This window comes from Choloepus didactylus, chromosome 18 (genome assembly GCF_015220235.1).
Source record: "Choloepus didactylus isolate mChoDid1 chromosome 18, mChoDid1.pri, whole genome shotgun sequence".
In the NCBI taxonomy this organism is placed as follows: Eukaryota; Metazoa; Chordata; class Mammalia; order Pilosa; family Megalonychidae; genus Choloepus; species Choloepus didactylus.
The window spans coordinates 75,592,877-75,618,282 of NC_051324.1; the positions used below are offsets into that span (position 1 = coordinate 75,592,877).

The following is a 25,406-nucleotide window of genomic DNA, read 5'->3' on the forward strand; positions in this document are numbered from 1 at the left end:
GCCGAGAGGAGAAAAACAAAAATAGGTCGCGGCCACCGCTGTCCCCACGGCCGGTCACCTCGGAGCTGGGCGTTTTGTCTGGCACGCTCGGGCCAGGCGGGGAGAGGGAGGCCTGGGGCGGCCGGAGGACGTCCGAGTGTCCCTGTTCTTGGGTGACGCGCTCCGTGCAGAGCGTGAGGAGCCGCCCCGGGGAAACCGGAACGAGCCGAACTCGCAGACGGCAGCTGGGTCTCGGCGCTGCAGTGACGAACACCAGGATGGGGGTTCCAGAACACGTTCCTTTCATCGTGGCTAGCGTGGTCAGCCGTCTCGATGTAGCCATCTCCAGCCGGGTGCTGCAGGGCACCCGCTGGCGGCACCCCCTCCGAGCACCCAGGGACGCCCAGCCTTGCCCAGCCTGAGCGCTGCCCTTGGGGGCCCGGGGGCTCAGAGGCTCTCAGCCACTCTCCCATCCTCTCCCCCTCCCCTTCCCCACCCTCTTCGCCCCTTCTCTGCCCTTCCACCCCCCTCTTCCCCACCCACACCCCTTTTTCCTGCCCCCACTCTTCCCCCTCTCTCTACTGCTGCCCTCCTTAGTCCTCCCTCGCCCCCTCCACTCCCCTCCTCCTCCCCCTCCCCCTCGATGCCCCCCGCCACGTCTCCATGCCATCCTCACGCCCCTTCCACCTTTTGTTCTCTTTGGTCCCCGTGACTCAGCTCGTTTCACCAAAGCAGGTGTGCTTCCTGGATGTCCTCTTTGACCGCTGGTGGAGGCTGTGGGGTTGGTGCAGGGACAGGACTGGCCTGGGAGTTTGCAGGAAGCCGAGCCCCTGGGCTTGGGCAGGAGCAGGGGTGCTGTCAGCAGGGATGGGGTCTCTCCAGGGCTTGCAGGAGCCCCCAGCCCCTGCTCATCGGCTGTCAGCACTGAGTCCAGCTCAGCCCCAGCCAAGGGGTGCTGTGCCCGGCCTTGGCTTCCTCGTCTGTCCTGGGTGGAGGCCGTGGCAACCCACTCTCCCAGGGGTGTTCTTGGGACTCCGGCCGCATCCTGCACAGCTGCCTCAGAACCGTGTGGCCCGCGGTCTCCGGTGGGTGCTGCACCACCTTCCAGCTCGTGGCCACCCCAGGCCCTGGGCCCCACAGTGGCCCCAGACTCCCGAGGGTCCCTCCTGCCCCTCTTGGGCGGAACAGGGTGGGGCAGGGGAGAGGGCTCCCTTGGGGGTGCACTGTCTGGAGGCAGCCAGGCCTGCCGAGCCGCGTGGCTGGTGTTGGTGCCCTGTGCTGCGGAGGCCCTGACCAGGCAGGGGGCTCTCATCCAGGTCGCCCCCCTCGCTGTGACTCGCAGAGGCCAAGCCCCCAAAGCACCAGGACCGTGAGCGCCTCCGAGGGGCGTGGGCTGCGTGCGACCTGTGACCTCCTGCTGCAGGGTGGGCTCCGGGGGTGTAGGGGCCGTGGGGTCGCTCCCCCCGGGGTGTGGGTCAGCTCCATCACTTGCCGGGGAGATCCTGGGCACGTTTTGAAACTTGTGGGGCCTGGGGCGCGGTGAGCCTCGAGGACATGCTGCTCCTCGGTGTGCTGCTGGAACGGCCAGGGCAGCAGGGGGGCTGCAGTGCCAGAGAGCCAAGTGTCCTTCTTGGGTGCCTGGGCTGGAGGGGCAGGAGGTGCCTGGCTCCCTTGGGTGGCTGAGGGAGGGGCTGTGCACCCAGCAGGCGGCTGACAGGTGAAGGTCCTGGCGCAGAACACCAGCCGCCAAGCTCACGAGACCCTGCATCTGCCGGGTGGGCCCTGCACCTGGGACAGGCCTTGTGTCCTCTCCTGTCCCGGGAGCCCTGGGCCCCCCAAACCTCTAACCCGTATCCCTGCAAGGAGCAGACACGCCAACCCCAGACGGAGCTGCCTGCAGACACGGGCCCAGGCCTTCCAAATGCCAGTACTGGGGGTCAGCACGAGGCAGGGCTGCCATGGAGCGGGGAGTGTCCCGTGCGTTTGGGGACGATGGGGACGTTTTGTGTGCCACCGGGTCTCCGACCGTCGTCTCCTACCAGCACTCGTGTCCTGGATGCGACTGGAGGCGGCCGTGACGGGGCGCTTCCCGCGAGGTGCTGGCGGTGGGGAGTCCCGGCCGGCGCCCTCTGGCTTTCCTCTCAAAATGAGAGGCTGGGGGGCCAGCTCAGAACAGGGCGCGGACCTAAAATGCCAGTGCTTCAGCCGCAGGCCTCCGGCAGACCCCCGGCACGTCTTCCGGGAACTCCCTCGCCAGTGTGTCCTCGGACACGCCAGAAGCCGGAGCAACGAAAGGGACAGTAGGTAGATTTGATTTCATCAAAGTTACAAGGTTTTGTGCATAGAAGGAGACCGTTAAGGACACGAAAAAGAGACTTACAGAATGGGAGAAAATAGTTGCAAAGTGTATGTGGGCTTAATACCGGAAAACATGAAGAACTTTTATAATACAACGAGGCAGAAACAGCCCAGTTGAGAAACGGGCAGAGGATCCGAACACATTCTCCAAAGAGGTCATCGAGCAGCCAGGAAGCACGTGAGACGATGCTCTGTCATTCGCCGTTGGGGAAATGAAATCGAGACCGTGCGCTGCCACTTGACAGCCACAAGTTGAAAACTGGAACGCGAGTGCTGCAGATGCGGAGAAGCTGGGACCCCGGCGCAGCGTCGGTGGGAACGTGAAATGCCGCGGCCGCCGGGGAGAGCGCTGTGGCGGCTCCTTGGGAGCTTGAACGTAGAATCACCTTGTGATCGGCAGCCCCCCTCGTAGGTACAGACCCAGAGAGAGGGAAGGCAGGGTTGCAAGCAGCTGTCTGTGCCAGCTTTTACAGCAGCAGCATTTGCAGTAGCCAAAAGCTGGGAATACCCCCGGGTCCCTCCGGGATGGGGGATGAGAGAACACGGGCTGTCCATGCAGTGCAGTGTCGTCTGACCCTGAGAGAGACGGCGTCGTGAGGCTGCAGCATATGGGAGAACCTCGAAAACATACCGGGTAGAGAGAGCAAAGGCACACCAAGGCCCCAAACTTGTGTGGTTCACCGATGAGAGATGACCGGAAATGGCAGAGTTGCAGAGATGGAAAGCAGACGAGAGGTTACCGGGGAGGGCTGAGGAGGAGTGCTGGAGAAAAGTTGTGTCCCTGACCTTCTCCCTTTCGTCTCCCAAGGTGCCGGCAGCTCTTCTGGCACCCTCTCTTCTGTGGGTTTGAGGTTCTAGAACATTCTGCTCACTGCAGTTTCCTGGTCACCTGGAGGGGTGGCCATTCCGGGCCTCGACTCACCTTTCCTTTTTCTGTGGCTGTGGCTGCGGGAACACGGAACCAGCTTGCGGGCAGGGTGCCGCGCGTGACCACAGGGCCTGCGTGTCTCCCTCTGAAGTCACACTGTGCAGCTTCCCCTGCCCCCTCCTCTGCGCTGGCACAGGGACGCCCAGGCCGGACCGCACGGGCGCACCCTCCTCTGCGAGCCGCTTGCGTGGGCCCCAGCTCTGGCCTGGCCTCTGGGACTCCACCGCCCCTGCCCGGTGGGGCTGCCCCAGGCAAGATGTGCCAGGCACACCTCTCACCTGGTGGCTGCTTTTTCCAGCACGTTCTCCCCCAGCCCTGAGCGTGGATCTGGGTTCTCGGGCTCCTGTTTGATGGGAGGGGCCTTTGAGTGAAGTGGAGGCACTGGGATACGACGTGTTCTTTTGGGAAGGAAAGGGTGCGCCCCTCAGGTTGGCCCGCATAGGGGACGTGGTCAGTTTTTACCTTCTGACCGGAAGTCCGTGGCCCGGGTGGTGAAGCCGGCGGTGCTGTCACCTGCTTCCCACCCAGAAGTGGCCGTCGGCTCTGCCCAGCGCCTGGGGTGCGTGTCCACCGGCTTGGTGGGGGTCCTCTGGGCCCGGGCATGCGCATGAGGAAGGGGAGTGGGGAGTGGGCTGCGCCTCCTGCTGCCGAGAGGTGGGCAGGATCCTCGGGGCTCCTAGGGTGCAGAGCAGGCTGAGGCCTCGGGGGCAGGGCAGGGTGGCCGCCAGAGCCCAGGGCCCAGAGAGCGAGGGGTCAGTGTGGGGAGCGGCTTGGCATGGTGTCCGAGCGGGCCGCCAGGCTGGAGCCCCTGCCCGACCCCTGCCCTGCCTGACCCCTGCCCCCCAGCCTGGCCCAGGCGTGCGCTGGGGGAGGGGCCTGCTCAGCTGACCCTGCCTTTGGCAGCCCGAGGACCGAGCCCCGGCTGTCTTCCACCCCGACCATGAGGAGCCGCTGCGGGTCTGGCCCACCGAGCTGCCCGCCGAGTTCTTCGAGGTGACCGTGGACGACGTGCGGAGACGCCTGGCCCAGCTCCAGAGCGAGCGGTGGGTGTGACGCTGCGCCAGCCCCTCGACCCTGTGACTGGCTCCCCCCCAGGGTGTGGGTGGCCGCCAGGGTTGGCTCCTCTCCCAGGGCCCCCGACCTCCCTCTCAGAGCCCCCGGGGGAGCTCTGCTGGGAGCCCCGAGACCCTGCGTCCCCTCCCCCCAGGAGGCGCCTGGAGGAGGCCCCACTCGTGACCAAGGCCTTCAGAGAGGCGCAGGTGAAGCAGAGGCTGGAGCGGTACCCGAAGGTGAGCGGGCCGTTCCCGCGGGCAGTGGGTCCCATGCGTCTCAGCCCCCGTGGCCGCCGTGGCCAATGTCCCGGCACCCCCCACGCTGCTGTGAGCGTCAGCCCCGGGACCTGGAGGGCAGCCGTGGCTGTGAGCTCCGAGGCGCAGGCAGCTCTTGCGTAGGCGGCTCCCCGGCCGGTCCCACGTGTCGTCCCTGGTGATGGCCCTGCCTGTCCCCTCAGGTGGTCCTGCGGGTCCTGTTCCCCGACCGCCACGTTCTGCAGGGCTTCTTCTGCCCCAGCGAGACAGGTACGGCCCCTGCGGGGCACCGGGGGCTTCGGTGGGCGGGGCTGGGCCCTGGGCCGGGGGCCACTCCATCCCGGGGCGCCCCTCACCACCCGCCTCATCTGCAGTGGGGGACCTGCAGGACTTCGTGAGAAGCCACCTGGGTGACGCGGAGCTGCCGTTCCACCTGTGTAAGTCCCACCAGCCCCTGCCCCTCGTGGCCAGCAGCCGCCAAGGGGTTGTTTCTGCGGCCACGGCTGGGGGTCGTCAGGGGCAGGCGGGTTCTGAGGCTCACTCCCCCGAAGCTGGCTCATTGCGCTCGTACCTGTGCAGGGCAGGCTACGGGCCTTGGGGGCTTCCCTCCTGGGGGCCCCCATCTTCAGGCTCCCCAGCTTCATTGTCCCTTTTCTCCACAGTCATCGCACCTCCAAAGACGGTCCTGAGTGACAGCACACAGACCCTCTTCCAGGTGTGTGGGCCCTGCCACCTTGGGGGTTGGAGGGGCTTTGCTGCCCGGGGTCGGGGGTCTGCCCTCTTCCTTCATCTCCCAGGAGGAGCCAAGGCCAGGGTGGTGGGCTCAGCGTGAGGCCAGCCGTGGTCGGGGGCACCCTGGTAGCCACGGGCTGTGGGCAGACACACCCTAGGGGCAGGGTGAGGGAGAGCAGGTGTCTGCACTGCAGCTAGTTCAGGGCTTTCAGCTCTGGAGCTGGCACAGGCCCGGGTCGGCCCCAGTTGCTGCACATGGAGTCTGTGTGGGGGGCTGTGGCTGTGCCTGCCCCTCGGGCCTGGCCTGGACGCCCCAGTCCCCATGGCCCTTGTGGGGATGCTGTAGTAGCTGCGTCTGCCAGCGGCTGCCGATACTACCTGCCCCCCACCCCGAGGGCGAGGACCTGAACTCAGTGCTGCCTTCCCGAACCTCCTCCATCTGGCCTTCTGGGAGAGAGAGCAGCCTGGGGTGTCCCCAGCCGCGGCCTAAGGGAACCCTCTTCCAAGCCTCCACAGGGATCTTAATTGCTAGCAGCCTGGTCTTTTTCAAGTGGCCCAGGCGTCTGCAAATGGCTGGGTCGGGGTGCAGGGAGCTCTGCTTAACACCCGGGGAGGGGGCAGGGGTGAGACGAGGCAAGGTGCAGGCCTGGGGGGCTCCTGGGCCGGCAGGTGGGGGGCAGGGTGCTGAGCCTGCAGTGCTGGCCCCTCTGCCCTCTCGGCCAGCCTCCCCACGGGCCAGCCTGCTGGCCACCATCCAGTTCGGAAGGTGCTTTGGGCTCCAGCCTCCCTCTCCTAGGAGGCCATGGGAAAGGCACCTCATCCTGCTCCCGCCTGCAGATTCCTGACCCCCACCCCACGGCGTCTCCTCCATCGTCCGCTCCTCCTGGAACCAGCAGGGGTCTGGGCTGGCGTCCCCGCCCATGATCAGAGAGCTGGCAGGCTTGTGCCCAGCGCTCCAGTGGGACAGCACACGATGGGGGCAGCCAGAGAACTGTGGTGGGGGGCTTTGGCTCCTGGACTGGGAGGGCTGGGGCAGAGGGGAGAAGTGTGGGGGCCCCCAACCCATCCCTGCTGCTGGTCCTGGGCTCCGGGGAGGCTCTGGCACTGTCCCCTCAGCCCCAGGCCCCGCCCAGCTGCCCCTCCCGGAAGCCTCCGGCGCCTCCCGGGCACCAGGGCCACCCCCGCCCGGCCGCCCCGTTGTGGCTTTGATCGCTGGCCGCATGATTGGGGTTTCAGGGCCCTCGCTGCCCTCACCGTGTCCCGGGCTGGAGGCTGAGGTTTCTGGCCCAGCCTGGCCTTTGAAGCCGCCCCCCGCCCGGGGCCCAGAGCCGGCAGCGGAAGGAATGCAGCCGCGGTGGCCCTGCCCTGCCGGCTGCCCTGCACCCCGCTCCCCCGTCGGGACCTCCCCAGGGTAGACGGGGAGCGGGTGCTGCCCGGAGCCCCAGGTGGGGTGTGGGACCCCTGCCTGTGGTGCTGACTCAGTGGGAGGGGACTTCGGCCGGCTCTGTCCCCACCAGGCTTGGTCCCTCGTGCCGTGTCAGGGGGTGTGGGTGCTCCCCCAGGGGCGCAGGACCCCAAAGCAACTGGGCTCCAAGAGCAAGGCTCCCCCACCCTCACACCCCCTGGCCAGCTGGCTCCTGCCTCGTGTCCCTGGGCCCTCTGCTCCCTCAGTGGGGTGGGGTCCCCCTGCTGACTCCCCAGGGGCTCCCTCTCATGCCCCAGTGGTCCCCAAGTAAACCCCATACCTGAGTCCTGTGCAAGTCAGGACCCGTCTCAGAAACGGGGTGTGTGGCCAGCCCTGGAGCCCAGGCTGCTATGCTTTCTCCGCCATCTCCTGGGAGACAGCACCTAATTACCTGATCATGGTGACTGGGGAGGATGGGACTGGGGTGCAGCTGAGGACAATGGGGTCAGCGTGATGGGTGCACTGGGGAGGACGGCTGGGGTGCACTGGGGAGGACGGCTGGGGTACGCTGGGGTGTGCCGAGCAGGAGGGGACCTGCTGTGGGACCTAGTCCCCTGTGGACCCCAGGGCACGCAGCATGCAGGGCCTGAGCCTGCCTCCGCCTGGCCAGCTCTCCCTTTCCTGGGGGCAGTGGCCGCCCAGGCCTGGAGCCCTTTCCTGTCTGTTAGCCAGGCGTTTTCTCTGCCCTTTGGGCTGTCCCACAGGGCAGTGCCACGGGACTGGTGGGGAGCCGGGGACATGGGCTCAGTTGGCTCCTCGGGGGGTCGGTCACCCGCCTCATGGTTGAGGGGGGGAGAGAGGACTAAATAACCCAGAATGTGTGCACAGGAGCCCCGATTCCCAGCCTACAGCTGGCAAGAAAGGAGGCTGCTGCTTGGGGCTGGACCCCCAGGTCTTTGGGGTCTAAGGCCTTTTGGCGGCAGGGCTGGCGCTGAGGACTCTGTGGTGGGGCTGAGACGGGCTCGTGGCACCGGGCAGATGCTCCTGCAGGATGGGAGCAGGTGGCGTGGCTCTCCCGCTGCTCCCGAGCCCTCCGTTCTTCCTGCAGGCCAGCCTCTTTCCTGCCGCCCTTGTGCACTTCGGAACCGAAGAGCCAACAGGTGAGACCCCAGCCATGCCCTGCTGCTGCTCTCCAGCCACCCCGGAGGGGATTTGGTCCCCAGGGCTGGGCGGCCCCGCATGGCCACGTGCCCTCCCTATGGGCTGGCTGTGCCCCGGGGGCACCTGAGGCGGGGCCTCCTTTCTGCAGTCGCCTGAGGGTGGGCTCCTCCGCAGGCCCCTACCTGGAGCCCCGGCTGCTGGAGCGCGCCATCTCCCCGTCCTCGGCCAATGCACTGGTGGCCAAGTCCATGTCCTGGACTGCAGCCCCCCTGCCCTCCCTGCCAGCTCCGGACCCTGCACCCCTTGAGTCCGAGCCAGCCGCTGAGGGGGCCCGGGACTCCCCTGAGCCTGGCCCCCCGATGGCCCAGCCAGTGAGGAGGAGCCTCAGCAAGGTGCCCAAATGGCTGAAGTTGCCAGGTACCTGTGGGAGGCCAGCCGGGCAGGGGCGGGGGGCCGGGGGCGCTGTGCTCACCCGACTCTTTGCATCACAGCCAGCAAGAGGTGAGAGCCGCCAGCCCCGGGCTGCGCAGAACCCCGCCCTGAGCCAAATAAAGACACGCTTCTCTCCGGCCCCTGTCGTCCTTTTCCGGCGCCTGGAAGGGAGCTCCCTGGCCATGGTCCCTTCCCCTGCCTCGCCTGTCCTGCAGGCGGAGCCCGTGCTCACCTCGGTAACTGCACCCCCACAGGAGAACAAGAGCCCTCCGAGCAGTTACCAACATCCTTGTGGGCGGCACCCCTGGGCCACCTCATGCCCCTGGCACTGGGAAGCCGCTTCCCTAGGCCTGCGGGTTTCCCGGGCGCCGCCCGCCCCCTGCGGCACCAGCTGAACACACTTCAAAGGGGCCGCCGGGCTCCCGTCCCACTCCCTGGGCTCCCCTCGCCGGCCTCTCCTTCACGTCTAATTACTTCCCCATGTGCCCTGCGCTTTGAAGCCCAGAAACTCAACAAGGGGGGCGGGTTGCTAGAAGCTGGGGGGCCGGCAGGAGGAGCTGGGGCCTCCACTGCCCTGAGTACCAGCTTTGGGTGGGGAGGCTGCTTTTCTGCAGGGGTGCCCAGGTACCCCCCCACCCCCAGCCTGACTGGACCCCCAGACCCACACCCGGACCTTCTCCTGAGTAGATTGGATCCCACAGATGTGACCCCTGTGAGGGCCTGACCCCAGGGTGGGAACTGCCACCCTGACCCAGCAGCCGCAGCAGGCCCTGGAGGCTGGGGCAGAGGTGATGGCAGCCTCCCGAGGGGGCAGGAAGCCTGAGGCGGGCTGGGTGGGTCGGTCCTCGCAGCCCCTGCCCACGCTGCCCTCCTGGGGCCGCCTGCCTGCTGGGGCAGCTGCTGTGGTAGGAGCAGCGCTTCCAGGCCAGAGGCCACGTGTGAGAAAACCCCTGGGTTGCTGTCCACTCGCTGTCCACAGGGCCCGTGCCGCCCTGTCCTCCCATCTGTTTTCTCCTCATAGTGCCGCAGGGGTGGGGCGGCGAGTGCAGCTCTGAAGCAGCTCGACTCAGGGTGACTTGGGCGCCAGGAAGGCCCAGCCTGGGAGAGGGCTTTGGTTTATTGATGTTGCTCTGTGAGAACAGATTTATAGCTCAGGGAAGCACCTTCTGAGGGAATATCACGGGCCAGCTTTGATGTCAGAGGGTGGCAGGGGTGTGGGAAAGGAGGTGGCACCGCTGCGTGCCTGGAGTGCGGATCCGGCTACCTGGTCCTGGCGGGCGGGGCTCAGCTCCTCCTGGGACCCAGCACCTGTCGCAGGCACTGCTGCCCCAGGGGCGAGGGGCCTGGGGAGTCAGCAGAGTATAGAGGAGGAAGTGACTGCCCGTTTCCTGAGGGCTGAAGGGGAACCCTGGGGACTGGAGCACAGGAATCTCGCAGGTCCTTCCTGCCTGGGTCCAGGAGGCCACGGAAGCAGCTGCCACGTACCCTGGAGTGAGGCTGGCGACCCAGATGCACGATGGGTACTTCACGAAGCTCCTAGAAGTCCAGGAGCTGCAGGGGGTGGGGCACAGCCTCAGAGGAGCCGCCTCGGGACCTGCTCCCCACCCCCACCAGCGCCCCCAGCTGTGCACCCACCAGCTGGGGCAGCACCTTCTCCAGCTGGTCCACGTCCACCTGCGCCACGGCCTCTGCCTGGGCCTGCCGGGCCCCGCGGACAGCCGCCTCTGCCATGACCACAGGAGAGTGAGAGGCCTGATGGGGACGCTCCCGCCCTGACCCTCTGGGGGCTGTTTGCGGCCACCCCCTCCCCTGCGCACCCAGTGGGCAGCCCTCAGGACAGTGAGGTCATAGCTCCTAATCAGCTTTCCAGGGGCCCAGAGCTGAGCTACTTGTAGGAAATTGGGGAAAACTTAGGTCCCAGTTTACACTGAAAAATAAAGTACAAAAAATCACAGGATGCTCTAGCCCCGCCTGGCACCAGAGACCCAGCCCCAAGCTCACCCACAACGAAGATCGTCAGCATCTCGGCCATGAGCTGCAGGGCGTCCCCGCTGACTGCAGAGGGGTAGGGAAGATTACGGAACCCGGACCACTGGCCATCAGGCAGCTTGCGTGGTGGCCCCCAGGCCCCCCCACCCTGGGGCCTGGCCTGCCCTTGAGGACAGGGCCACGCCCACACTTGCAGGGAGCCAGTGGCTCTCTCCCCTGCCAGCCCGGCCTCCCCTGGCCCTGGCACCTTTGGTCTTGTCGTCTCGGAAGTGCAGGTGCAGCAGCTTGCTCACCAGTTCCTGGAGGAGAGAGAAAGGGGTGCTCAGTGTGGCGGGCCGACCTCTGCCCGGGCCTCCACTCCTTGAACCAGTCACGAGCCAGCAGGGCACTTCTGGATGCAAATAGTTGGAATCTCAGGCTTAAGATGCCCTTTGTCAGGGAGATGGGATGGGGGAGGCGGGGGCTGGCCCTCAGCGTCCGAGGTGGAGAAAACAGGTGCCCGGAGGAGTTGGGCAGCCAGCTAGCACCTGCCCGGAGGAGCTGGCTCCCTGCGGAGCGAAGCTCAGGGAAGCCGGAGGAGAGGGCCTCCAGGAAACTGCCCTGTGGGTCACCTGCGAGAGGCTGGCCAGCTGCTCCCAGGGCGGGGGTCGACGCCCGCTTGGCGGGACAGCTCCCATGGTCTGTGCCCCCTGCCAACTCCACAGCGCGTGTGCCGGGCCAGCAGACAGAGGGACTGCGCTGTCCCCGGGGCAGGCCGGGTGGCTTCGGGCCGGGGGTGGCGCTCCCTGAGCATTGGCGCCACCTGCTGGCGCTCCCGGCTGCCCACCGCCAGCCCCCCCAGGAACGGCGGCGCCATGGGGACCCTAACAGGGCCGCGGGGGAAGGGCTTACAAGAGCCAAATCAGCGTGGCCACAAGACAGAAGGCGAAGGCACAGGAGGCCGAGAGCGGGGCACGGGCTGTCGTGGGAGCTGAAGGCGAGGCTCAGTGATTGTTCCAAACAAATGACAGTGAAGCCTCAGAGGGCAGGGTCGGGGGCAGCCAACACGGGAGTCCTGGGGTGCACGCAGCCCCCCATTGCCCGGGGTGAGGCTGTCAATGTCACAACCGCATCTTCCTGGGGCGAGGAATCACCGCTGGGATGGGGCCACGCAGTCCTCCCTGGTGCGCCCCAAAACAAACCAACCCCTTTAGGCGACTGAGTCTTCAGGACACCTCGCTCCCATCTGCAAACTGCCACGGGGTAGGTCCTCACGACCCCTGGGAGGTGCCCCACGCGCTCTGCGACTCTTCCTTGGAGACCCTGGGCCCCTTCTGGGCAGCAGGAGCCCCGCTGTGCATGGCAGGGAACGGCGCATAAAGGGAGCCAAAGGCCCAGGTGCCCCTGGAGGGCTGAGCGCCCGCGCCAGAGACGGTGGGACCCGGGGGCGGGGAGGCTCCCGGGGGACGCTCCAGGAGCACGCGACGCGCCTCCGCCCTTGAGCCGCAAGGGGCCCGGGGAAGCGGCTTCCAGTCCCGGCCGGGCCCCACGTCCGCGGGCCGCGCCACCCCACGCTCCCCTCGGGTCCCGACGCCGGCGGACTGTCCCGCGGGACTCCCGGACCCTCCCCGCCTCGCCCAGCCCTCACCTTCCGGAAGCCAGCGCCCGCTCTCTCCATGACGGCCTCTGCGCGCCGGGGCTCCGCCCACTCACCCTCAGCCAATCCGCCCGGAGCGCGCCCTCCCGGAGCCACGCCCCCGCGCCCTCAGCCACTCAGCCCTGAGCGCGCCCTCCAGGAGCCACGCCCCCGCGCCCTCAGCCACTCAGCCCTGAGCGCGCCCTCCCGCAGCCCCGCCTTCGCGTAATCAGTCAATCAGTATGAAGCCCCACCCTCGCACTCCTGGATAGTAAGACCGGAGCGCGCTCCCATTGGCCCACGGTAGCGCTCCTCCTCCTCCGCAAAGCCTCCTGGGGGGTGTAGTTCCCGCCCTCCTCTTCCCGGCATGCCCCGCTCTTCCTGGATACCGGGCGCCGCGGCAGCCGCTAGAGCGAGAAGGGGTCCCGCGGTGCGAGGGCTGCGGAGCGCGGGCGCGACCTGGCGAGCACCGGGGGCACGCGCGACGCCTCTGCTCCCCACGCACCCGCGCGCCCCCAGCCCGGCCCCGCGCCCCGGCGCTGTTCGCGCCGCGCGTCCTGGGCCTACCCCGAACCCCGCCCGCGCGCGGCCTCCCGCCTTGGAGTCGGCTCCGCGCGCATCCCACGTCCAGCGCCGAGGGCTTTGCTGGGTGTTCACCGTGTCCCACGCCAGGCAGCCGCGTCCCCAGCTGCCGTCCTCGGCCGGGACGCTCTACCGAGCACCCCAGGGCGGTGCGGGGTCCCAGCAGGGAGACGAGCCGCCCCCTCGCCCCGGGGACCCCGTTGGCTCGCGCTGGGGTCCATCCCCAGGCGCAGAGGAGGAAGCCCTCGAGCGTCCCCGGGCCATGGAGGATTTCCGGCGCTCCTACAGCCGGCTGTGCCGGGAGAGCGGGGCCGAGCCCCAGGAGGCCGTCCTGCAGCGCCTGCTCGAGCAGCGGAGGGGCCGGCTGGACCTGGCCGCGCAGAGCCTGACGGTGGACTCTTGCGGGGCCCTGGGCAGGCTGCTGCGCACCGAGGCGCTGTTCACCGAGCTGGTGCTGAGCGACTGCATGCTGAGCTCCGAGGGTGGGTGGCGCCTCAGGGGGCGGCTGCACGCGTGCCCTGGGCTCTGGGTGGGCCACGGAGTCCTGTTCCTCTGGCTGTGAGACGCGGGGGGCTCCCCCATCTGCTTTCACCCCCATTTGCAGGTCTCCTCCCCTCCGTGTATCTTAGCTGAGGCTGGGCGCGTGTGATCCCTGAGCAGTAGCTTCCCCTCCCGAAAGCTGGGGCACAGGGGGTTGCCTCTTTTATAACAGCACACGAGGTGGGTGTCTCCGGCACTGGCCCGAGTGAGGGGTCAGCACCCAGCTCCATGCTGGCAGTGGTTGTACACATCTCAGGGTAAACCAGGAGAAGGGGATAAGTTATTTCTGTCACAGATCCAGACCTGTGAGAACTGCCAGCACTGTGTCCAGGGGCTGGCCAAGATGACGCCCCACAGGAAGGGGCTCAGGGCAGCTGGGGCTAGGGGTGAACATCCCGTCCTCCCCTCCCAGGGGTCAAGCTGGTGATCCAGGGGCTGTGCTCCAACACTGCTGTGCGGCTCCTGGATTTAAAGGTGAGGGCACCTGCACTTGGCACACCACTGAGGGTGGGAACAGAGGGGGACGATGCAGGTGGCTATGGGGAGCTGTGGTGCCCCCCTGGGCTCTGGACAGGGGCTGGACACTGCACGTGTGTGTCCTCTCAGTAGAACAAGTCCCCGCATTGTTTTCTGGCTGTTTCACATGTGTGCACGTTCCAAGGTGGAGATATGAGTTCCAGAACGTTCACCTATGTGAGCAGAATAAACTAGCCTCAGGAAGCTCCTGACACTCATGAGAAGTTGGAGTCACAGACACCTGGGAGGAGCCCCTTCTGGCCAGAGCTGGCCGCAGGGTCCAGTCGTCCCCTAAGGCCTGGCCTCACCCGCTGTCCGAGCAGCCCCATGGGGCATGGACACGGGCAACTGGGAGCGACTGACCCACCTGTCCCTGTCCTAGGGAAATAACCTTCAAGCTGCAGGGGCTGAGGCTCTGGGGAAACTCCTCCGGCAAAACAAGTCCCTTCGGAGGTAAGGTGGCCGCCTGCCGCCCGCCTTGCTCCTCGCCCCCTTCGTGTTGGCCCTGGAGGGCTCCTGCGGCCCGCGTGGGCAAGGCTGCCTGGGGAAGCCCTCTCGCATCCGCTGGCGGGGAGCAGGCAGGACGCCTCCCAGGGCCGGGCACCCTGACGCCGCCCTCCCTCAGCCTCACCCTGGAGTGGAACAGCCTGGGCGCATGGGAGGACGCCTTCGCCGCCTTCTGCGCAGGCCTCGGGGCCAACACCGCCCTGCTGCAGCTGGATCTGCGCAGCAACCAGATCAGCCACAAAGGGGCAGAGGAGCTGGCCCTGGCGCTGAGGGGCAACACCAGCCTCCAGCAGCTGGGTGAGCCTCCCCGTGCACCCCGCCGGGGCTCATGCGGCTGCATCCCCGTCAACCGTGCCGTGCCTTCCCTGTCCTCCCCCAGAAGCACGAGTGTGGAGGGGGTGTCAGGAGGAGGGGGCACACCAGCCCCACTCCCGCTCCGTCGAGGGTAGCAAGCCGTGGCCACCTCCACCCCCTGTGCCTGAAGGAAGTGACAGTCCCCAGGAAGCGCCCGGCTGCTCCGTCCCGTGACCACGGGTTTCCTTCCAGACCTACGCTGGAACAACGTCGGCCTCCTGGGGGGCCGGGCCCTGGTGCAGGGTCTCCCTGGCAACAAGACCCTCTGTGGCCTGGAGCTGGCCGGGAACAATGTCCCTGGAGACATCCTCCGAGCCGTGGGTACGGGCACCTGCTACTGCAGCTGCGTCGCTCGTGGTGTGGTCGGATGCCGCCGTCCCAGGCAGAAACCCCCTACCGGGCGGGGATGGTGCAGAGTTGGAGCCCGTGAACTCATCATGGAAGGGGCTCCAGATAAAAACCGGGAGGGAGAAGGAAGAGTGGCCGCAGCCAACACGGGGGGTCACCTCACGCCACGCATGCGCGTGTGCTGAAGTCTTAGTGCCCCCGTCCCCCGGAAGAGGGAGCTGAGCATGGAGGCACCGGCGAGGGGCTTCTGCTGCGTCTGCCCCTGGGCACCACCAGTAGCTGACTGTGGGTGCGGGCAGGTGTGGGGACTAGGGGACGCCCCTCCCTGCTGGTGGCGCCCAGGCCTGGCCAAGCCTGGGTGGCTGCATGGGTGTCCCCGGGTCTCAGGCCCGGCACCTGCTCGGGAGGGCAGCCCTCCTCTGCACCCGTGTCCAAGCAGTCACCCCTCCTGCCTCCAGTTCCCTCTCCACACTGCTGCCTGGATCTTTCCAGAACGCAGGGGCTGAGCCAACCCCTAACGGTGCCCTTCACCTCTGGGATGAAGCCGGGTGCCCAGATAGTGCTGCCTAAGTGGGCAGCCCCCATTGCCCCCACATGGGCACCCCGTGTCCATGGCCTCCAGCAGCTTCTCAAGGTCCTCCCTGCAGCTGCACCCAGCCCCCCATCGACCCCACCTTGTGCAGCCCCTCAACCCAGGGCAGGGGCTGGGCCCACCAGCTCCGGGACTGGGCAGCTCTGGCTTCTGGGTGCAGCCCCTGTGGCTGACCTGCCGCCTCCCGGCAGAGCAAGCCGTGGTCCATAACCAGGACCGGCAGGGCACCTTCCGGGAGAGCCAGGCCCGCGCCCACGTGCTCAGCAAGGAGATCCAGAACCTGCGGCAGGAGAAGTCCAGACAGGTGGCTGCGGGTGGAAGGGCCGCCTGCCCCTTGCCCTCCTCCGGGCCCTGGCTGCTGCACCTGCACCCCCGGCCCCCTCTGTGGGGAACCCCCCCGCTGCGCTTTCAGGATGGGGAGCAGGGGACGGGGAGGCCGCGTCACCCATGGGTCCTCCGAGGGGGCTGCAGGGCCCTGGGACCCTGACAGGCTCTGCCGGCTCTGTCTCTAGTTTCTGGACTTGATGGAGACGATTGACAAGCAGCGCGAGGAGATGGCCCGGAGCAACAGGTGAGCGGCAGTGAGGGGCCGTGGGCATGGGGAGCGGGGGCTGTCTTGTCGTAGGCTCTGGCCGTGGCCCCACCGCTCTGAGCCGTGGCTCCCACCTGCAGAGGAGGGCACGGGGTGGGCCTCCCGGGAGCGGATGGCAGGAGCAGAGGGCCCCCAAGGCTCCCGCGGCTGAGGCCCAAGGGGCCCCCCAAGGCTCCGGAGTGTCCGTGTCTGAATTGGCTCTTCCTCAGGACGGCGACGGCGCGCGTCTGCCAGCTCCAAGAGGCGCTGGGCGAGAGGCACTCAGTCATCAACGCCCTCCAGGCCAAGTAGGAGGGCGACGGGGTGTGGCACAGGGGGCTTTGGAGGACACGGACTGTGAAACCAGCATCCGGGCGCCCATGTGGGCCGGAGGCCTATGAGGCTGAGGTGGAGGGGGCTGGGCGTTAATCCAGAGGGCCTCCTTGGAGGGGACATGTGTAGGGCTGGGACTGAACGACGGGCTGAGCGAGGGGACGGCAGGGCCCCTGCAGGGTGTGTGAAGCTCCTGACGGAGCTGGGGCAGGCGGGGGTCTCCCTCCCTCCCTCCCTCCCTCCCTCCCTCCAGGCTGCAGATGACTGAGGCGGCCCTGGCCCTGTCGGAGCAGAAGGCCCAGGACCTGGGCGAGCTCCTGGCTGCCGCTGAGCAGGAGCAGCAGAGCGTGACGCAGAAGCAGTCGAAGGAGCGGAGGCTGGAGCAGCAGGTGGGCGGACGGGCGGGCAGCGGGTGGGCCAGGCCAGGCAGGTGGGTGGGTGGGGGGTGACTGGTCTCACCCCCAGGAAGCTGCAGAGCGTGAGTCCAAGCTCCTCAGAGATTTGTCTTCTGCCAAAGAAAACAACCTGCTTCTGCGAAACCAGGTAGGGGTGGTGGGCTGGGCACGAGGCTCTCCTCCTGGGGGCCTGGGCGGGGTCCCCACCTGCCTGGCTTCCCAGGTGGACGAGCTGGAGCGGAAGGTGAGGGCCCAGCAGGAGCAGCTGTTCCTGACCAGGCAGGAGCTCACCAACATGTCGGCCGAGCTGAAGCTGCGGGCGGTCCAGGCCGAGGGTGAGCCTGCGAGATGGGGCGCCTGGGGTCCAAGGCCCCCAGGGGCATCTCCCTGCCATCCTCCCCGCTGTGCTTCCAGAACGGCTGGAAATGGAGAAGAGGAGGTTCAAGCAGAGCCTGGAGGACGCGGAGCAGCTGCGCTGCAGAGAGGTGCCTGTGCCACGCGGGGCCCTCAGGTGGCCGGGGCAGCCTGCCGGGGACCTGGGTGTCCCCTCGCCAGCCTTAGGCTGCTGGGGCGGCAGCTCCAGGCCTCTCTGAGCAGATATCAGACCCAGAACCTCCCCACGAGGATCTGAAAGGGGACCCCAAATGTGCCCCAGTTAGAGTGCGGGGTGCTGGGGGCCCCAGGCTTTGGTACAGGTGTGCCCCCCTGTGCAGGGATGTGTCCTGGGGCTGCCAGGGCTGGGCCGGGTGGTGACGTGACTTGCTCTCTGTCCTTGGTCCCTGCTAAGCCGCTCTAGGCAGCCCTAGCTCAGAGGGAACGGGGGTCTCCCTGGGGGTAGAAGCTGGGGGAGCAGGCCTCTGGCAGCCCGCCAGCCCCCCCATGCTGTCCGGGCAGGTGGAGCATATGGCCCGCCACGTGGAGGAGAGCGAGCGGGCCATGCAAGAGCGAGTGCAGAGGCTGGAGGCCGTGCGGCTGTCCCTGGAGGAGGTGAGCACGTGCCAGGCTCCAGGCTGGGCCTGGGGGGCGGGTCCCCGAGGTTCCCAGGCCTCAGGCCTTGTCAGGCCCCAGCATAGGGGCCCCCCATGAGGCCTTCGGGCTGCCTTCCTGTAAAAGACCCTTGCCCTGGGGAAGAAGGTGGTGGACAGTGGAGGGGAGGCTGGGAGAGGCCCCTGGGGCAAGTGGGGCCGGAGGGTCCCCGTTGCAGCCATCGGTGCCGTCGGTGCCGGATGCAGGAGCTGAGCCGCCTGAAGGCCGCCGCCCTCAGCGAACGCGGCCAGGCCGAGGAGGAGCTCCTCAAGGCCAAGAACCAGGCCCGCCTGGAGGAGGTGAGGCTGCAGCCCGGGCTGCCCAGGGCCCCTACATGAGGGGTGAGGCAGGCTGGTGGGGCCCCATGGCCAGGTCCTGACAGGAGAGCAGGAGACGGGTGGGGACGCATAAGATGAGAATGCCCGGCCCCGCCAGCACACCCCCCAGCCCCTAAGACCTGCAGGGCATCAGGCAGACCCCAGCCTTTGCCCCAGGTCTGGACCGCGGCTGGCTCCGGCCGTCCAAGAAGTCTCTGCCGGTTGGGATTGGGGGATGGGGGAAGGGGCACGGTGTGGAGATTAGCCTGGGAAGCAGAGGAGGGGGCCAGCCGGCAGGAGGCAGGACCCAATCCCCCTCTGCGATGCTCACCAGTCCCTGTCCCTGGGCCCCCAGCAACAGCGCCTGGCGCACCTGGAGGAGAAGCTGCGGCTGCTGGCTCAGGCACGGGATGAGGCCCAGGGCGCCTGCCTCCAGCAGAAGCAGACAATGGCCGAGACGCAGGCACGGGCTGGCCAGCTGGGCTTGCAGGTGGAAGGGCTGCGGCGGCGGCTGGAGGAGCTGCAGCAGGAGCTGAGCAGCAAGGAGGAGGAAAAGGTGGCCGAGGTGGCCCGGGCACGGGTGGAGCTGCAGGAGCAGGTCGGGCGTCTGCAGGCAGAGCTGGCGGCCCAGGACGGGTTACGGGAAAAGGTGGCCGCCCTGGAGCGGCAGCTGAAAGGTGAGCCAGCCCTGCCCCTCCCTCCCTGCGCCAGGAGGTGAGGTCCAGCAGCCCACCTTAGGGATAGGTGCGGTCTCTAGGGGAGCTGGTGGCGCCTCGGGACTGCCCTGCGCCCTCACCAGCCCCTGGCCCTGCAGTGATCGCCAGCAACCACCGGGAGGCGCTGCTGGACAGAGAGAGCGAGAACGCGTCCCTCCGCGAGAAGCTGCGGCTCAAGGAGGCCGAGGTGGCCCGTGTCCGGGAAGAGGAGGCCCAGAGGGCCAGCTGCTTGCAAAATGCCGTCCTGGCCTATGTGCAGGGGTCCCCTCTGAGGGCCCTGAGCCCCCATAAGTGAGGGGAGGCCCAGGAGAGACAGGAGCACCGCGCCTGAGATGAACTGAGGGCCAGGGCAGCCTGCGCCCCCTCCCTGTCCCTCGCTCCCGGGAGCAGGCTGTCAGTGTCCACCCCTGCGTAAGCAGCGCCCAAGGCCATGGGGACAGGCCCCCAGGCCTCAGCGATCTGGGCCCTGGGGCTGTGCTGGGGACGCGCCTGAAGTTCCCGGGGTGCAGAGCCCTGGAGGGTGGGAGGCCATGGATCGGTGCCTCCGAGGATGACCAGGAAATTCGGGGCAGGCCTGGGCTCTGCTCGCTCTGCTGCTCGCGTGCCTTTTGTACTCCTCTCCTACCCTGTCACCCAGGCCACCCTCTTGAATACAGAAGCTTTGTGGTAACTGCCAGCCCTGCCTACTGCACCGTGCGCCCTTCTCCCCAGGGACTGGGGAGAGCCTCCCGGTGGGGCCGCGGCCCTGCGCCCGCCCTGGGGACACGGGCGGCAGCGCAAACAGCGGCTTCCCCGCGCGGCCTCCGCCCGGCAGCTGGAGCGTTGGGCGCGGCTCCGGGGTGGGTGGGCCCCGGCTGCTTCCCCGGGAACAACGACCCGTCCGCGCCCGCTCCTCCGAGTTCACCTCCGTGCGCGCCGGGGTCTCCCGGGCCGCCCCTGCCCCTCGCGGACTGGGGGCCTGGAGAGCGCCGGGCTCGGGGGCTGGCTGGCGGGGCGCCGCCCTCAGCCTAGCGCCCCGGGGAGCCCCGGCGGGGCGGGGCCGGGGCGGGGCCGGCGCCCCCCGCCCGCCCGGCGCTCGGCTGTCTGCGCGCGCGGCGCTCGGCGGCGCTCGGCTGTCTCCGGCCGCTGCGGCGCGGGGCATTTTCTCCGCAGCTCGGCTCGCGGCCGCGCCCGCCGCCGCCCCGGCCCCGGTGCCCATGCAGGCCATCAAGTGCGTGGTGGTCGGCGACGGGTGAGTGTCCGGGCGCGCCGGGGGCCGCGGGGCCGGGCGGGGGGCGCGGCTGCTCGCGGGGTCCGGGGCTGGGGCGGGGTCCCGGCTTAGCGGGCGACGGTGAGGGGCCTGGCCGAGTTCCCCGGTGCTGCCCGTCCCGCCCACCGGCCTCCCATCCCGGCTGGAGCGCAGGGCGAGGCGGGGTCCGCGGTCCTGCGCCCCGAGCAGGCGGGGCGCGGCCTCTCACCTGGGTTGGGCCGGCCGCCGCCCCGCCCCGCCCCGCGCCGCCCGCCCGCCCGGGGTGCAGGGGCTCTGTGCTCCTCACCCCATGCCCGGGGCCTCTGCGCCCGCACCCACCACCTGGCCCTCCTGGCGCCTGGGTCGCGGCGCATCTGCTGGGAGGGGCCCCGCGTGCCCGCCGCAGTCCCCCAGCTCGGCTCCGCGGGCGCCCGGCTGGAAGGGGCTGCGGGGCGAGGCGGCCGGGGCAAGCCGGTGCTGTCTCCGCAGCGCCGTGGGGAAGACGTGCCTGCTGATCAGCTACACCACCAACGCCTTCCCGGGAGAGTACATCCCCACCGTGTGAGCGCGCGCTCGGGGCCCGGGGCGGGAGGTCGGACCTGAGAACCCCGGGCCCAGCCTGGGCTGGGAGGACCCCCCTCCCCGACCCCCACCTTTTCTCCGCCCTGCTCCTGCAGCTTCGACAACTACTCGGCCAACGTGATGGTGGATGGGAAGCCGGTCAACCTGGGGCTGTGGGACACCGCTGGGCAGGAGGACTACGACCGCCTGCGGCCGCTCTCCTACCCCCAAACCGTAGGTGGCCCTTCCCCGCCTCTGCCAGCCATGGGGGGCTCTGCGAGCTCCAGGATGGAGGGGCACTGGGACAGGGCTGCGGGGCCTCCTTGACCATGTGCTCCTCCACCCTGTCCCAGGACGTCTTTCTGATCTGCTTCTCCCTGGTGAGCCCTGCCTCCTTTGAGAATGTTCGTGCCAAGGTAGGGGGCTGGGGGCACAGGGAGGGTGGCCCAGAGGGCTAGTCCCCGTGGGGCAGGGGTCTCTTCCATGAGCCTCTTAGCCAAGCACATTGTACTTTGGAGACCATGAGGTGCCCGCTCCGCTCGGGGATGGGGCTGGAGGTGGCCCTCAGTGGGGGATGAAGGGCGAAGGGTCGCCGTAGGGGTGGTGGACAAGGCCAAGCTGGGTCTCGAGGCCTCCTGGCTGGCTCTGGCTCCCGGTCATTTGCCCCCCACCCAGTGGTCACCCCATGGCACAGGAAGGCGCCGTGAGGAAGGGGAGGGTGGCAGCTGAGGGGCCAGGGCCTGTGGTCCCTGCAGTGGTACCCGGAGGTGCGGCACCACTGTCCCCACACGCCCATCCTCCTGGTGGGCACCAAGCTGGACCTCCGCGACGACAAGGACACTGTCGAGCGGCTGCGGGACAAGAAGCTGGCGCCCATCACCTACCCCCAGGGCCTGGCCATGGCCCGGGAGATCGGTGAGTGGGGGCAGCGCCGACCCCCCTCGCTCACCTGACCCCAGTGGCCCTCTCTCCTGCGGACCCCACCCTCACTGTCCCGGGCCGCCACGTGACCCAGCCCCTGTCCCCTGCTTTTGCTGCCCCGGTTGATGCCCTCTCTGTGGACCCCACCCCCACCTGCCCCCAGGCTCGGTCAAGTACCTGGAGTGCTCGGCCCTGACGCAGCGTGGCCTGAAGACCGTGTTCGACGAAGCCATCCGAGCCGTGCTGTGCCCGCCCCCCGTGAAGAAGCCCGGGAAGAAGTGCACGGTCTTCTAGAACCTTCTAGAGCCCTCTAGAGCCGGGCGGCAGGGCCCGGACCAGTGCCCACCTGTGCCTGCCGTCGTTGCCGAGTCGGTTGCCCTGGGTCCGCGGTGGGGGGTGGGAGGGGGAGACGCATGGCGGGGGGCTGCAGCCCGGGGGTAGGCAGGGTCCTCTCCCGCCCTGTCCGGAGACCAGGAGGGAGCAGGGTCTCCCTCAGGGCTGCGGGGGTGGGTCCGGGGCAGCCCCAGGATGGGCGTCCCTGGGGGGTGGGCTGCGGGACAGGTGTGGGTTCTGTGCATCCGGCCCCAGGCCGGGGCAGCCTCATTTTATACAATATACCTCCTCCGTGAGCCTCCTGCCTCCACCTCCTTGCCCGCGTCTGCCCACCTGTTCCCCCACCAGCGGCCACAAACAGCACCCCAGCCTGAGACCCCCAAAGGGTATTCTGAGGCTGACCCCACACCCTGGTGAGGCACTCTGTGCCTCAGTCCCCCAAAGAAAGACAACCCTGACCAAAGTGGGGGCCCCTTTCATCTCAAGAGTGCCCCGCGGGCCACAGGGAGGGCAGCACTGGGGGCGTGCAGGGTGCGGGCTGGGCCCCAGCGGAGCCGTCGTGGGCAGGGAGCAGGCTGCAGAGCCGAGGCTGCGCCGTGGGGGGGCACTGGGGTGCGTCAAGAGGACGGAGGAGGTGTGGTGGCGGGAACGTGCATGGGGGGCGGCGAGGGAGATGATGCACGAGGGCCGATGGCCTGGCGCTGCTGGAGTCAGGCGGTGGGAGAAGCCAGGGGCCAGGCCCAGGGACTTGATCCTGAGGCCACCGGGCAGATGCGTGACTACAGCCCATCGCGTGTGGTGTGGCCTCACTCGGGCTCCGTCCAGGGGTACACAGAGCCAATCGTGCAAGTTTCAGGAGTTTTGCTAGGCGCTGTTGCTACAGCCACAGTTGAAAACTAAATTCTGTAAGCTTACAATTATGCGGGCTGCATTAAAAACACAGTTAACACATACTCAAAACTCACCCCTTCCCGAGGGGTCTGTACAGTTGGGGGTTACCACGGGGTTACTGCACTGACCGTATCTGGGGGGTGCAGGTGCCGTACAATGGTGCTACTATGTGCCACGTTCAGCAACGTCTAATTGGTTCAAATTCAGCTGTGGAAAAATTTACACCGCGGAAACAGGCAAACTCTATAAATCCAGCTTGATTGACTGTTTTGCTAATTGTCTAGATTTTTAAAAGGCCATGGGGAAAATGTTACCGCTGATTAAACTTGAATGTGCAGTGTGTGCACGCTATACTCTGAATTATGTGGAGTTGAGGAAACATTCTTCCACTTCTCGGAAACTACCGTCTGATTCAGCAAAGAAGCTGCTCATGTCACAGACGAATGAGGGCCCCATAGATGTCTTCCTTGTTTCACAAAATTTTGTCTTAGACATTAACTTTAACAGCTATCAACCAGCATTCATGTGGGAGTTGCTGTCACAGAGCCAGCTGTTGGACACAAGCACCCCATGGCTTCCCTACCCCCAGGGTCTCTGGACAGGCTGAAGACCTTGGCCAGATTCACCTCCCTCCCACAGAGACCTTCTGAAATGCGCTGCCCCCAGCCCGGGCTGAACCACAGGCGCGGGAACCAGGCAGCCACCGGGCTTGGCACATGAGTCACATGGTCCCTCCCTACCCAGGACCCATTCCCACACCCGGCCCTGAGCCCTGCCTGGCCTGGCCACTTGTGGGCAGCCTTGGCATCAGCATGCAGAAGGAGCAGGTTTATTGAAGGGAAGGGTGGTGTGGGGTGGGGGGGGGGGCCCAGGCTTGGGTCCGGGGCTGGGCGAGGTGGGGGGCTCAGGTGGCCAGGAAGCCCCCATCCACTGGCAGAGTGGCGCCTGTGGCCATGCTGCTGCGGTCACTGAGCAGGAAGAGGATGCTGTCCACCACGTTCTCCACCTCTGGGGGGGGCCAGGGGCCAGGGGTGCCAGTGAAGGGGGCTGCCCCAACCGTCCCCCGTCCCTCACGCAGCAGGCGCCACACGGACTGGGCTCCCTCCGGACTCACCGGCAAACCTGCCGAGTGGGATGCGGTCCAGCATGGCCTTGGCCTTCTGGGGGTCACTCCAGTTGGCCTTGCCCATGGGGGTCCTCACCACCGTGGGGTTCACCGCGTTGACCCGGATCTGAGCCGAGGAGGGCAGCGGGTCAGTGAGGCCGGCCGGGGGTCTGTGGCCTGAGGGCTGGCAGTGGGAGGTGCTGACGGCTCACCTTGTGTGGCCCGAGCTCCAGGGCCATGACCTTGGTCAGCATGTCCAGGGCGCCCTTGGTGGAACCTGGGAGGAGGGAGACCGTGAAGCCCAAGCGGCGGGCAGGCGGGCCTGGCAGGTGGGCTCGGGGGGGGGGGTGCACCGCACTCACAGTAGACGCTGTGGCAGGCGAGGGCGCGCTGGGAGGCCTGGCTGGAGACGTTCACGATGGCCCCGGGGGCTCCGCGGGCTATGAGGCCCCGGGCCACGATCTGGAATTGCAGGCGTGGTCAGGCAGAACAGGTGCCACTGCCCTTTTCACCCCGCCCGGCGGGCAGCTCACCTGGGACACCTGGATGACAGCCCGCAGGTTGACATCGAAGGACCTGCCGGCAGGAGGGCAGACGCTGCTCAGGGACCGGGACGGCGGCAGGGGGCAGTGCTCCCCACTCCCACCCCACAGGCTCACGTGTCGAAGGCCTCCTTGGTGACGTCCAGGAAGGGCTGCAGCAGGGCCACGGCGGCGTTGTTGACCAGCAGGTCCACGGGGCCCACGTCCCCCAGCGCCCGCTCTGTGGCCTCCCAGTCGCCCAGGTCCACGCACACGGGCTCGACTCCCGGGCACTGGATGTGTGGGAGGAGGGGCAGCTAACGGGGCTCCATGCCCAAGAGGGGCACAGCCGGGCCTCTGCCACCCGACATGCCCAAGAGGGGCACAGCCGGGCCTCTGCCACCCGAGGGGCAGGGGGAGGCTTAGGGGTCCCGGAAAGGCCAGCTCCCTTCGCGGCACTCAGAATCCCAGGCGGCGGCTGGCGGAGGGCGGGGAGTCGTCGGGCCCCGCCTCCGGCCAACCCACTTCCTCCCCGCGCCCCACGGCCCCTGCCCCGCGGCCATTTCGGCCTCTTTCCAAGCCCAGGGGTCCTCGCCGCTCTCCCGGCCACCCGGGCGCCGCAGGCCCCGCGGAGGGGTGGCTGAGGATCCTCGCGCGAAGGGATGGGGCCCGCCCCCAGCCCCGATCCCCGATCCGCAGCCCGGGCCGGCTGAGCTGGGGTCCAGGCCGCGCCGGGCCCGCGGCGCCTACCTCGAGGGCCAGGCTGTCCAGGTCGGCCCGGGTGCGGCTCACGGCCACCACCTGCGCGCCCGCCTTGTGCAGAGCCCGGACCGTGCTGCGCCCGATGCCTGCGGGGAGCGAGCTCAGCGCGGGCGCCCCTCGCTTCTCGGGCCCGCCCCCGGCGCCGGCCCCGGCCCCGGCCCCGGCCCGCGCGCCCACCTTTGCCGGCCCCGGTGACCAGCGCGCGGCGGCCCGCGAGCCCCGGCTCCATGTCCGCGCCGTCTGCGGCTCGGTGGCTGGACTCCCGACTCCGCGCGCGCGGCGGGGCGGCCGGGGGCCCGCGGGCCAATCGGAGGGCGGTGGGCGGCCTGGGGGCGGGGACATGCAAACGAGGTGCCCCCTCGCGAGGGGCGATTGGCCGGG

At 68.3% G+C, this 25,406-nt stretch overlaps 6 protein-coding genes across 18 annotated transcripts in view; 3 read left to right on the top strand and 3 right to left on the bottom strand.

Annotated features, from left to right (window-relative positions):
• ASPSCR1 (ASPSCR1 tether for SLC2A4, UBX domain containing) overlaps positions 1-8,440 on the top strand; it is a 32,736-nt gene extending 24,296 nt beyond the window's left edge. For 5 of the 7 annotated variants that reach the window (XR_005212876.1, XR_005212878.1, XR_005212875.1 and 2 more), the window contains 7 exons: positions 4,169-4,308; positions 4,473-4,554; positions 4,776-4,842; positions 4,947-5,009; positions 5,235-5,287; positions 6,101-7,869; positions 8,045-8,142. Coding sequence is in view for 2 of the 7 variants with exons in the window: in XM_037810666.1 (XP_037666594.1) it covers positions 4,169-4,308; positions 4,473-4,554; positions 4,776-4,842; positions 4,947-5,009; positions 5,235-5,287; positions 7,818-7,869; positions 8,045-8,287; positions 8,362-8,375 (714 nt within the window). In the remaining 5 variants the exon portion in view is untranslated. Of the gene's footprint in view, positions 1-4,168; positions 4,309-4,472; positions 4,555-4,775; positions 4,843-4,946; positions 5,010-5,234; positions 5,288-6,100; positions 7,870-8,044; positions 8,288-8,361 lie in introns of those variants that run through there. The other 2 variants (XM_037810666.1, XM_037810665.1) reach the window with 1 other exon arrangement.
• Positions 8,441-9,374: 934 nt separating this feature from the next.
• Positions 9,375-16,436, bottom strand: CENPX (centromere protein X). Of its 3 annotated transcripts, none has more exons than XR_005212882.1 (6): positions 10,903-11,166; positions 10,539-10,590; positions 10,304-10,357; positions 9,938-10,026; positions 9,788-9,853; positions 9,375-9,645 (listed from the first exon to the last, which is right to left on the bottom strand). XR_005212882.1 is itself a non-coding variant. In XM_037810756.1 (6 exons), the coding sequence occupies exons 2-6, from the start codon at positions 11,946-11,948 to the stop codon at positions 9,839-9,841; spliced, it is 240 nt and encodes a 79-aa protein (XP_037666684.1). In that variant the 5' UTR covers positions 11,949-13,717; positions 14,176-16,436; the 3' UTR covers positions 9,375-9,838. The 3 variants fall into 3 exon arrangements, 2 of the variants coding, with proteins under 2 accessions (XP_037666684.1, XP_037666683.1); XM_037810756.1 differs by lacking the exon at positions 10,903-11,166 and adding exons at positions 11,919-13,717; positions 14,176-16,436 and having other exon boundaries at positions 9,375-9,853; XM_037810755.1 differs by having other exon boundaries at positions 9,375-9,853.
• On the top strand, positions 12,283-19,379 carry LRRC45 (leucine rich repeat containing 45). Its single transcript, XM_037810664.1, has 16 exons — positions 12,283-12,970; positions 13,441-13,502; positions 13,927-13,997; positions 14,170-14,348; positions 14,598-14,726; positions 15,537-15,649; positions 15,858-15,916; positions 16,147-16,224; positions 16,503-16,638; positions 16,715-16,792; positions 16,868-16,979; positions 17,059-17,129; positions 17,539-17,631; positions 17,877-17,969; positions 18,343-18,664; positions 18,802-19,379. The coding sequence occupies exons 1-16, from the start codon at positions 12,751-12,753 to the stop codon at positions 18,996-18,998; spliced, it is 2,013 nt and encodes a 670-aa protein (XP_037666592.1). The 5' UTR covers positions 12,283-12,750; the 3' UTR covers positions 18,999-19,379.
• LOC119514929 (translation initiation factor IF-2-like) lies at positions 16,498-21,512 on the bottom strand. Its single transcript, XM_037810727.1, has 2 exons — positions 16,852-21,512; positions 16,498-16,757 (listed from the first exon to the last, which is right to left on the bottom strand). Exon 1 carries the CDS (start codon positions 19,908-19,910, stop codon positions 19,155-19,157), a length of 756 nt encoding a protein of 251 aa, XP_037666655.1. The 5' UTR covers positions 19,911-21,512; the 3' UTR covers positions 16,498-16,757; positions 16,852-19,154.
• Positions 19,363-21,815, top strand: RAC3 (Rac family small GTPase 3). 4 transcript variants are annotated; one of them, XM_037810736.1, is made up of 6 exons: positions 19,363-19,934; positions 20,421-20,492; positions 20,609-20,726; positions 20,846-20,908; positions 21,248-21,407; positions 21,577-21,815. In XM_037810736.1, the coding sequence occupies exons 1-6, from the start codon at positions 19,900-19,902 to the stop codon at positions 21,705-21,707; spliced, it is 579 nt and encodes a 192-aa protein (XP_037666664.1). In that variant the 5' UTR covers positions 19,363-19,899; the 3' UTR covers positions 21,708-21,815. The 4 variants fall into 4 exon arrangements, with proteins under 4 accessions (XP_037666664.1, XP_037666665.1, XP_037666663.1 ...); XM_037810737.1 differs by having other exon boundaries at positions 19,778-19,934; positions 21,248-21,411; XM_037810735.1 differs by lacking the exon at positions 19,363-19,934 and having other exon boundaries at positions 19,982-20,492; positions 20,846-20,872.
• Positions 21,816-22,592: 777 nt separating this feature from the next.
• Positions 22,593-25,325, bottom strand: DCXR (dicarbonyl and L-xylulose reductase). 2 transcript variants are annotated; one of them, XM_037810733.1, is made up of 8 exons: positions 25,203-25,325; positions 25,014-25,111; positions 24,402-24,556; positions 24,276-24,318; positions 24,105-24,204; positions 23,955-24,019; positions 23,752-23,869; positions 22,593-22,844 (listed from the first exon to the last, which is right to left on the bottom strand). In XM_037810733.1, the coding sequence occupies exons 1-8, from the start codon at positions 25,252-25,254 to the stop codon at positions 22,816-22,818; spliced, it is 660 nt and encodes a 219-aa protein (XP_037666661.1). In that variant the 5' UTR covers positions 25,255-25,325; the 3' UTR covers positions 22,593-22,815. The 2 variants fall into 2 exon arrangements, with proteins under 2 accessions (XP_037666661.1, XP_037666660.1); XM_037810732.1 differs by lacking the exon at positions 22,593-22,844 and adding an exon at positions 22,877-23,645.
• Positions 25,326-25,406: the final 81 nt, after the last annotated feature.

Coding starts and splice junctions, on each gene's coding strand:
- CENPX (XM_037810755.1), bottom strand. CDS start 10,968: ATGGGAGCTGTCCCGCCAAGCGGGCGTCGACCCCCGCCCTGGGAGCAG. Junction 10,591..10,902: donor AGCTGGCCAGCCTCTCGCAG/GTGACCCACAGG, acceptor TCTCTCCTCCAG/GAACTGGTGAGCAAGCTGCT. Junction 10,027..10,303: donor GCTGACGATCTTCGTTGTGG/GTGAGCTTGGGG, acceptor TGGTCATGGCAG/AGGCGGCTGTCCGCGGGGCC.
- LRRC45 (XM_037810664.1), top strand. CDS start 12,751: ATGGAGGATTTCCGGCGCTCCTACAGCCGGCTGTGCCGGGAGAGCGGG. Junction 15,917..16,146: donor GAGATGGCCCGGAGCAACAG/GTGAGCGGCAGT, acceptor GCTCTTCCTCAG/GACGGCGACGGCGCGCGTCT. Junction 16,980..17,058: donor GCGGGCGGTCCAGGCCGAGG/GTGAGCCTGCGA, acceptor CTGTGCTTCCAG/AACGGCTGGAAATGGAGAAG.
- LOC119514929 (XM_037810727.1), bottom strand. CDS start 19,910: ATGGCCTGCATGGGCACCGGGGCCGGGGCGGCGGCGGGCGCGGCCGCG.
- RAC3 (XM_037810734.1), top strand. CDS start 20,242: ATGCCCGGGGCCTCTGCGCCCGCACCCACCACCTGGCCCTCCTGGCGC. Junction 20,727..20,845: donor CGCTCTCCTACCCCCAAACC/GTAGGTGGCCCT, acceptor ACCCTGTCCCAG/GACGTCTTTCTGATCTGCTT. Junction 20,909..21,247: donor TTGAGAATGTTCGTGCCAAG/GTAGGGGGCTGG, acceptor TGGTCCCTGCAG/TGGTACCCGGAGGTGCGGCA.
- DCXR (XM_037810732.1), bottom strand. CDS start 25,254: ATGGAGCCGGGGCTCGCGGGCCGCCGCGCGCTGGTCACCGGGGCCGGC. Junction 24,557..25,013: donor TGGACAGCCTGGCCCTCGAG/GTAGGCGCCGCG, acceptor CCACACATCCAG/TGCCCGGGAGTCGAGCCCGT. Junction 23,646..23,751: donor CCCACTCGGCAGGTTTGCCG/GTGAGTCCGGAG, acceptor GGCCCCCCCCAG/AGGTGGAGAACGTGGTGGAC.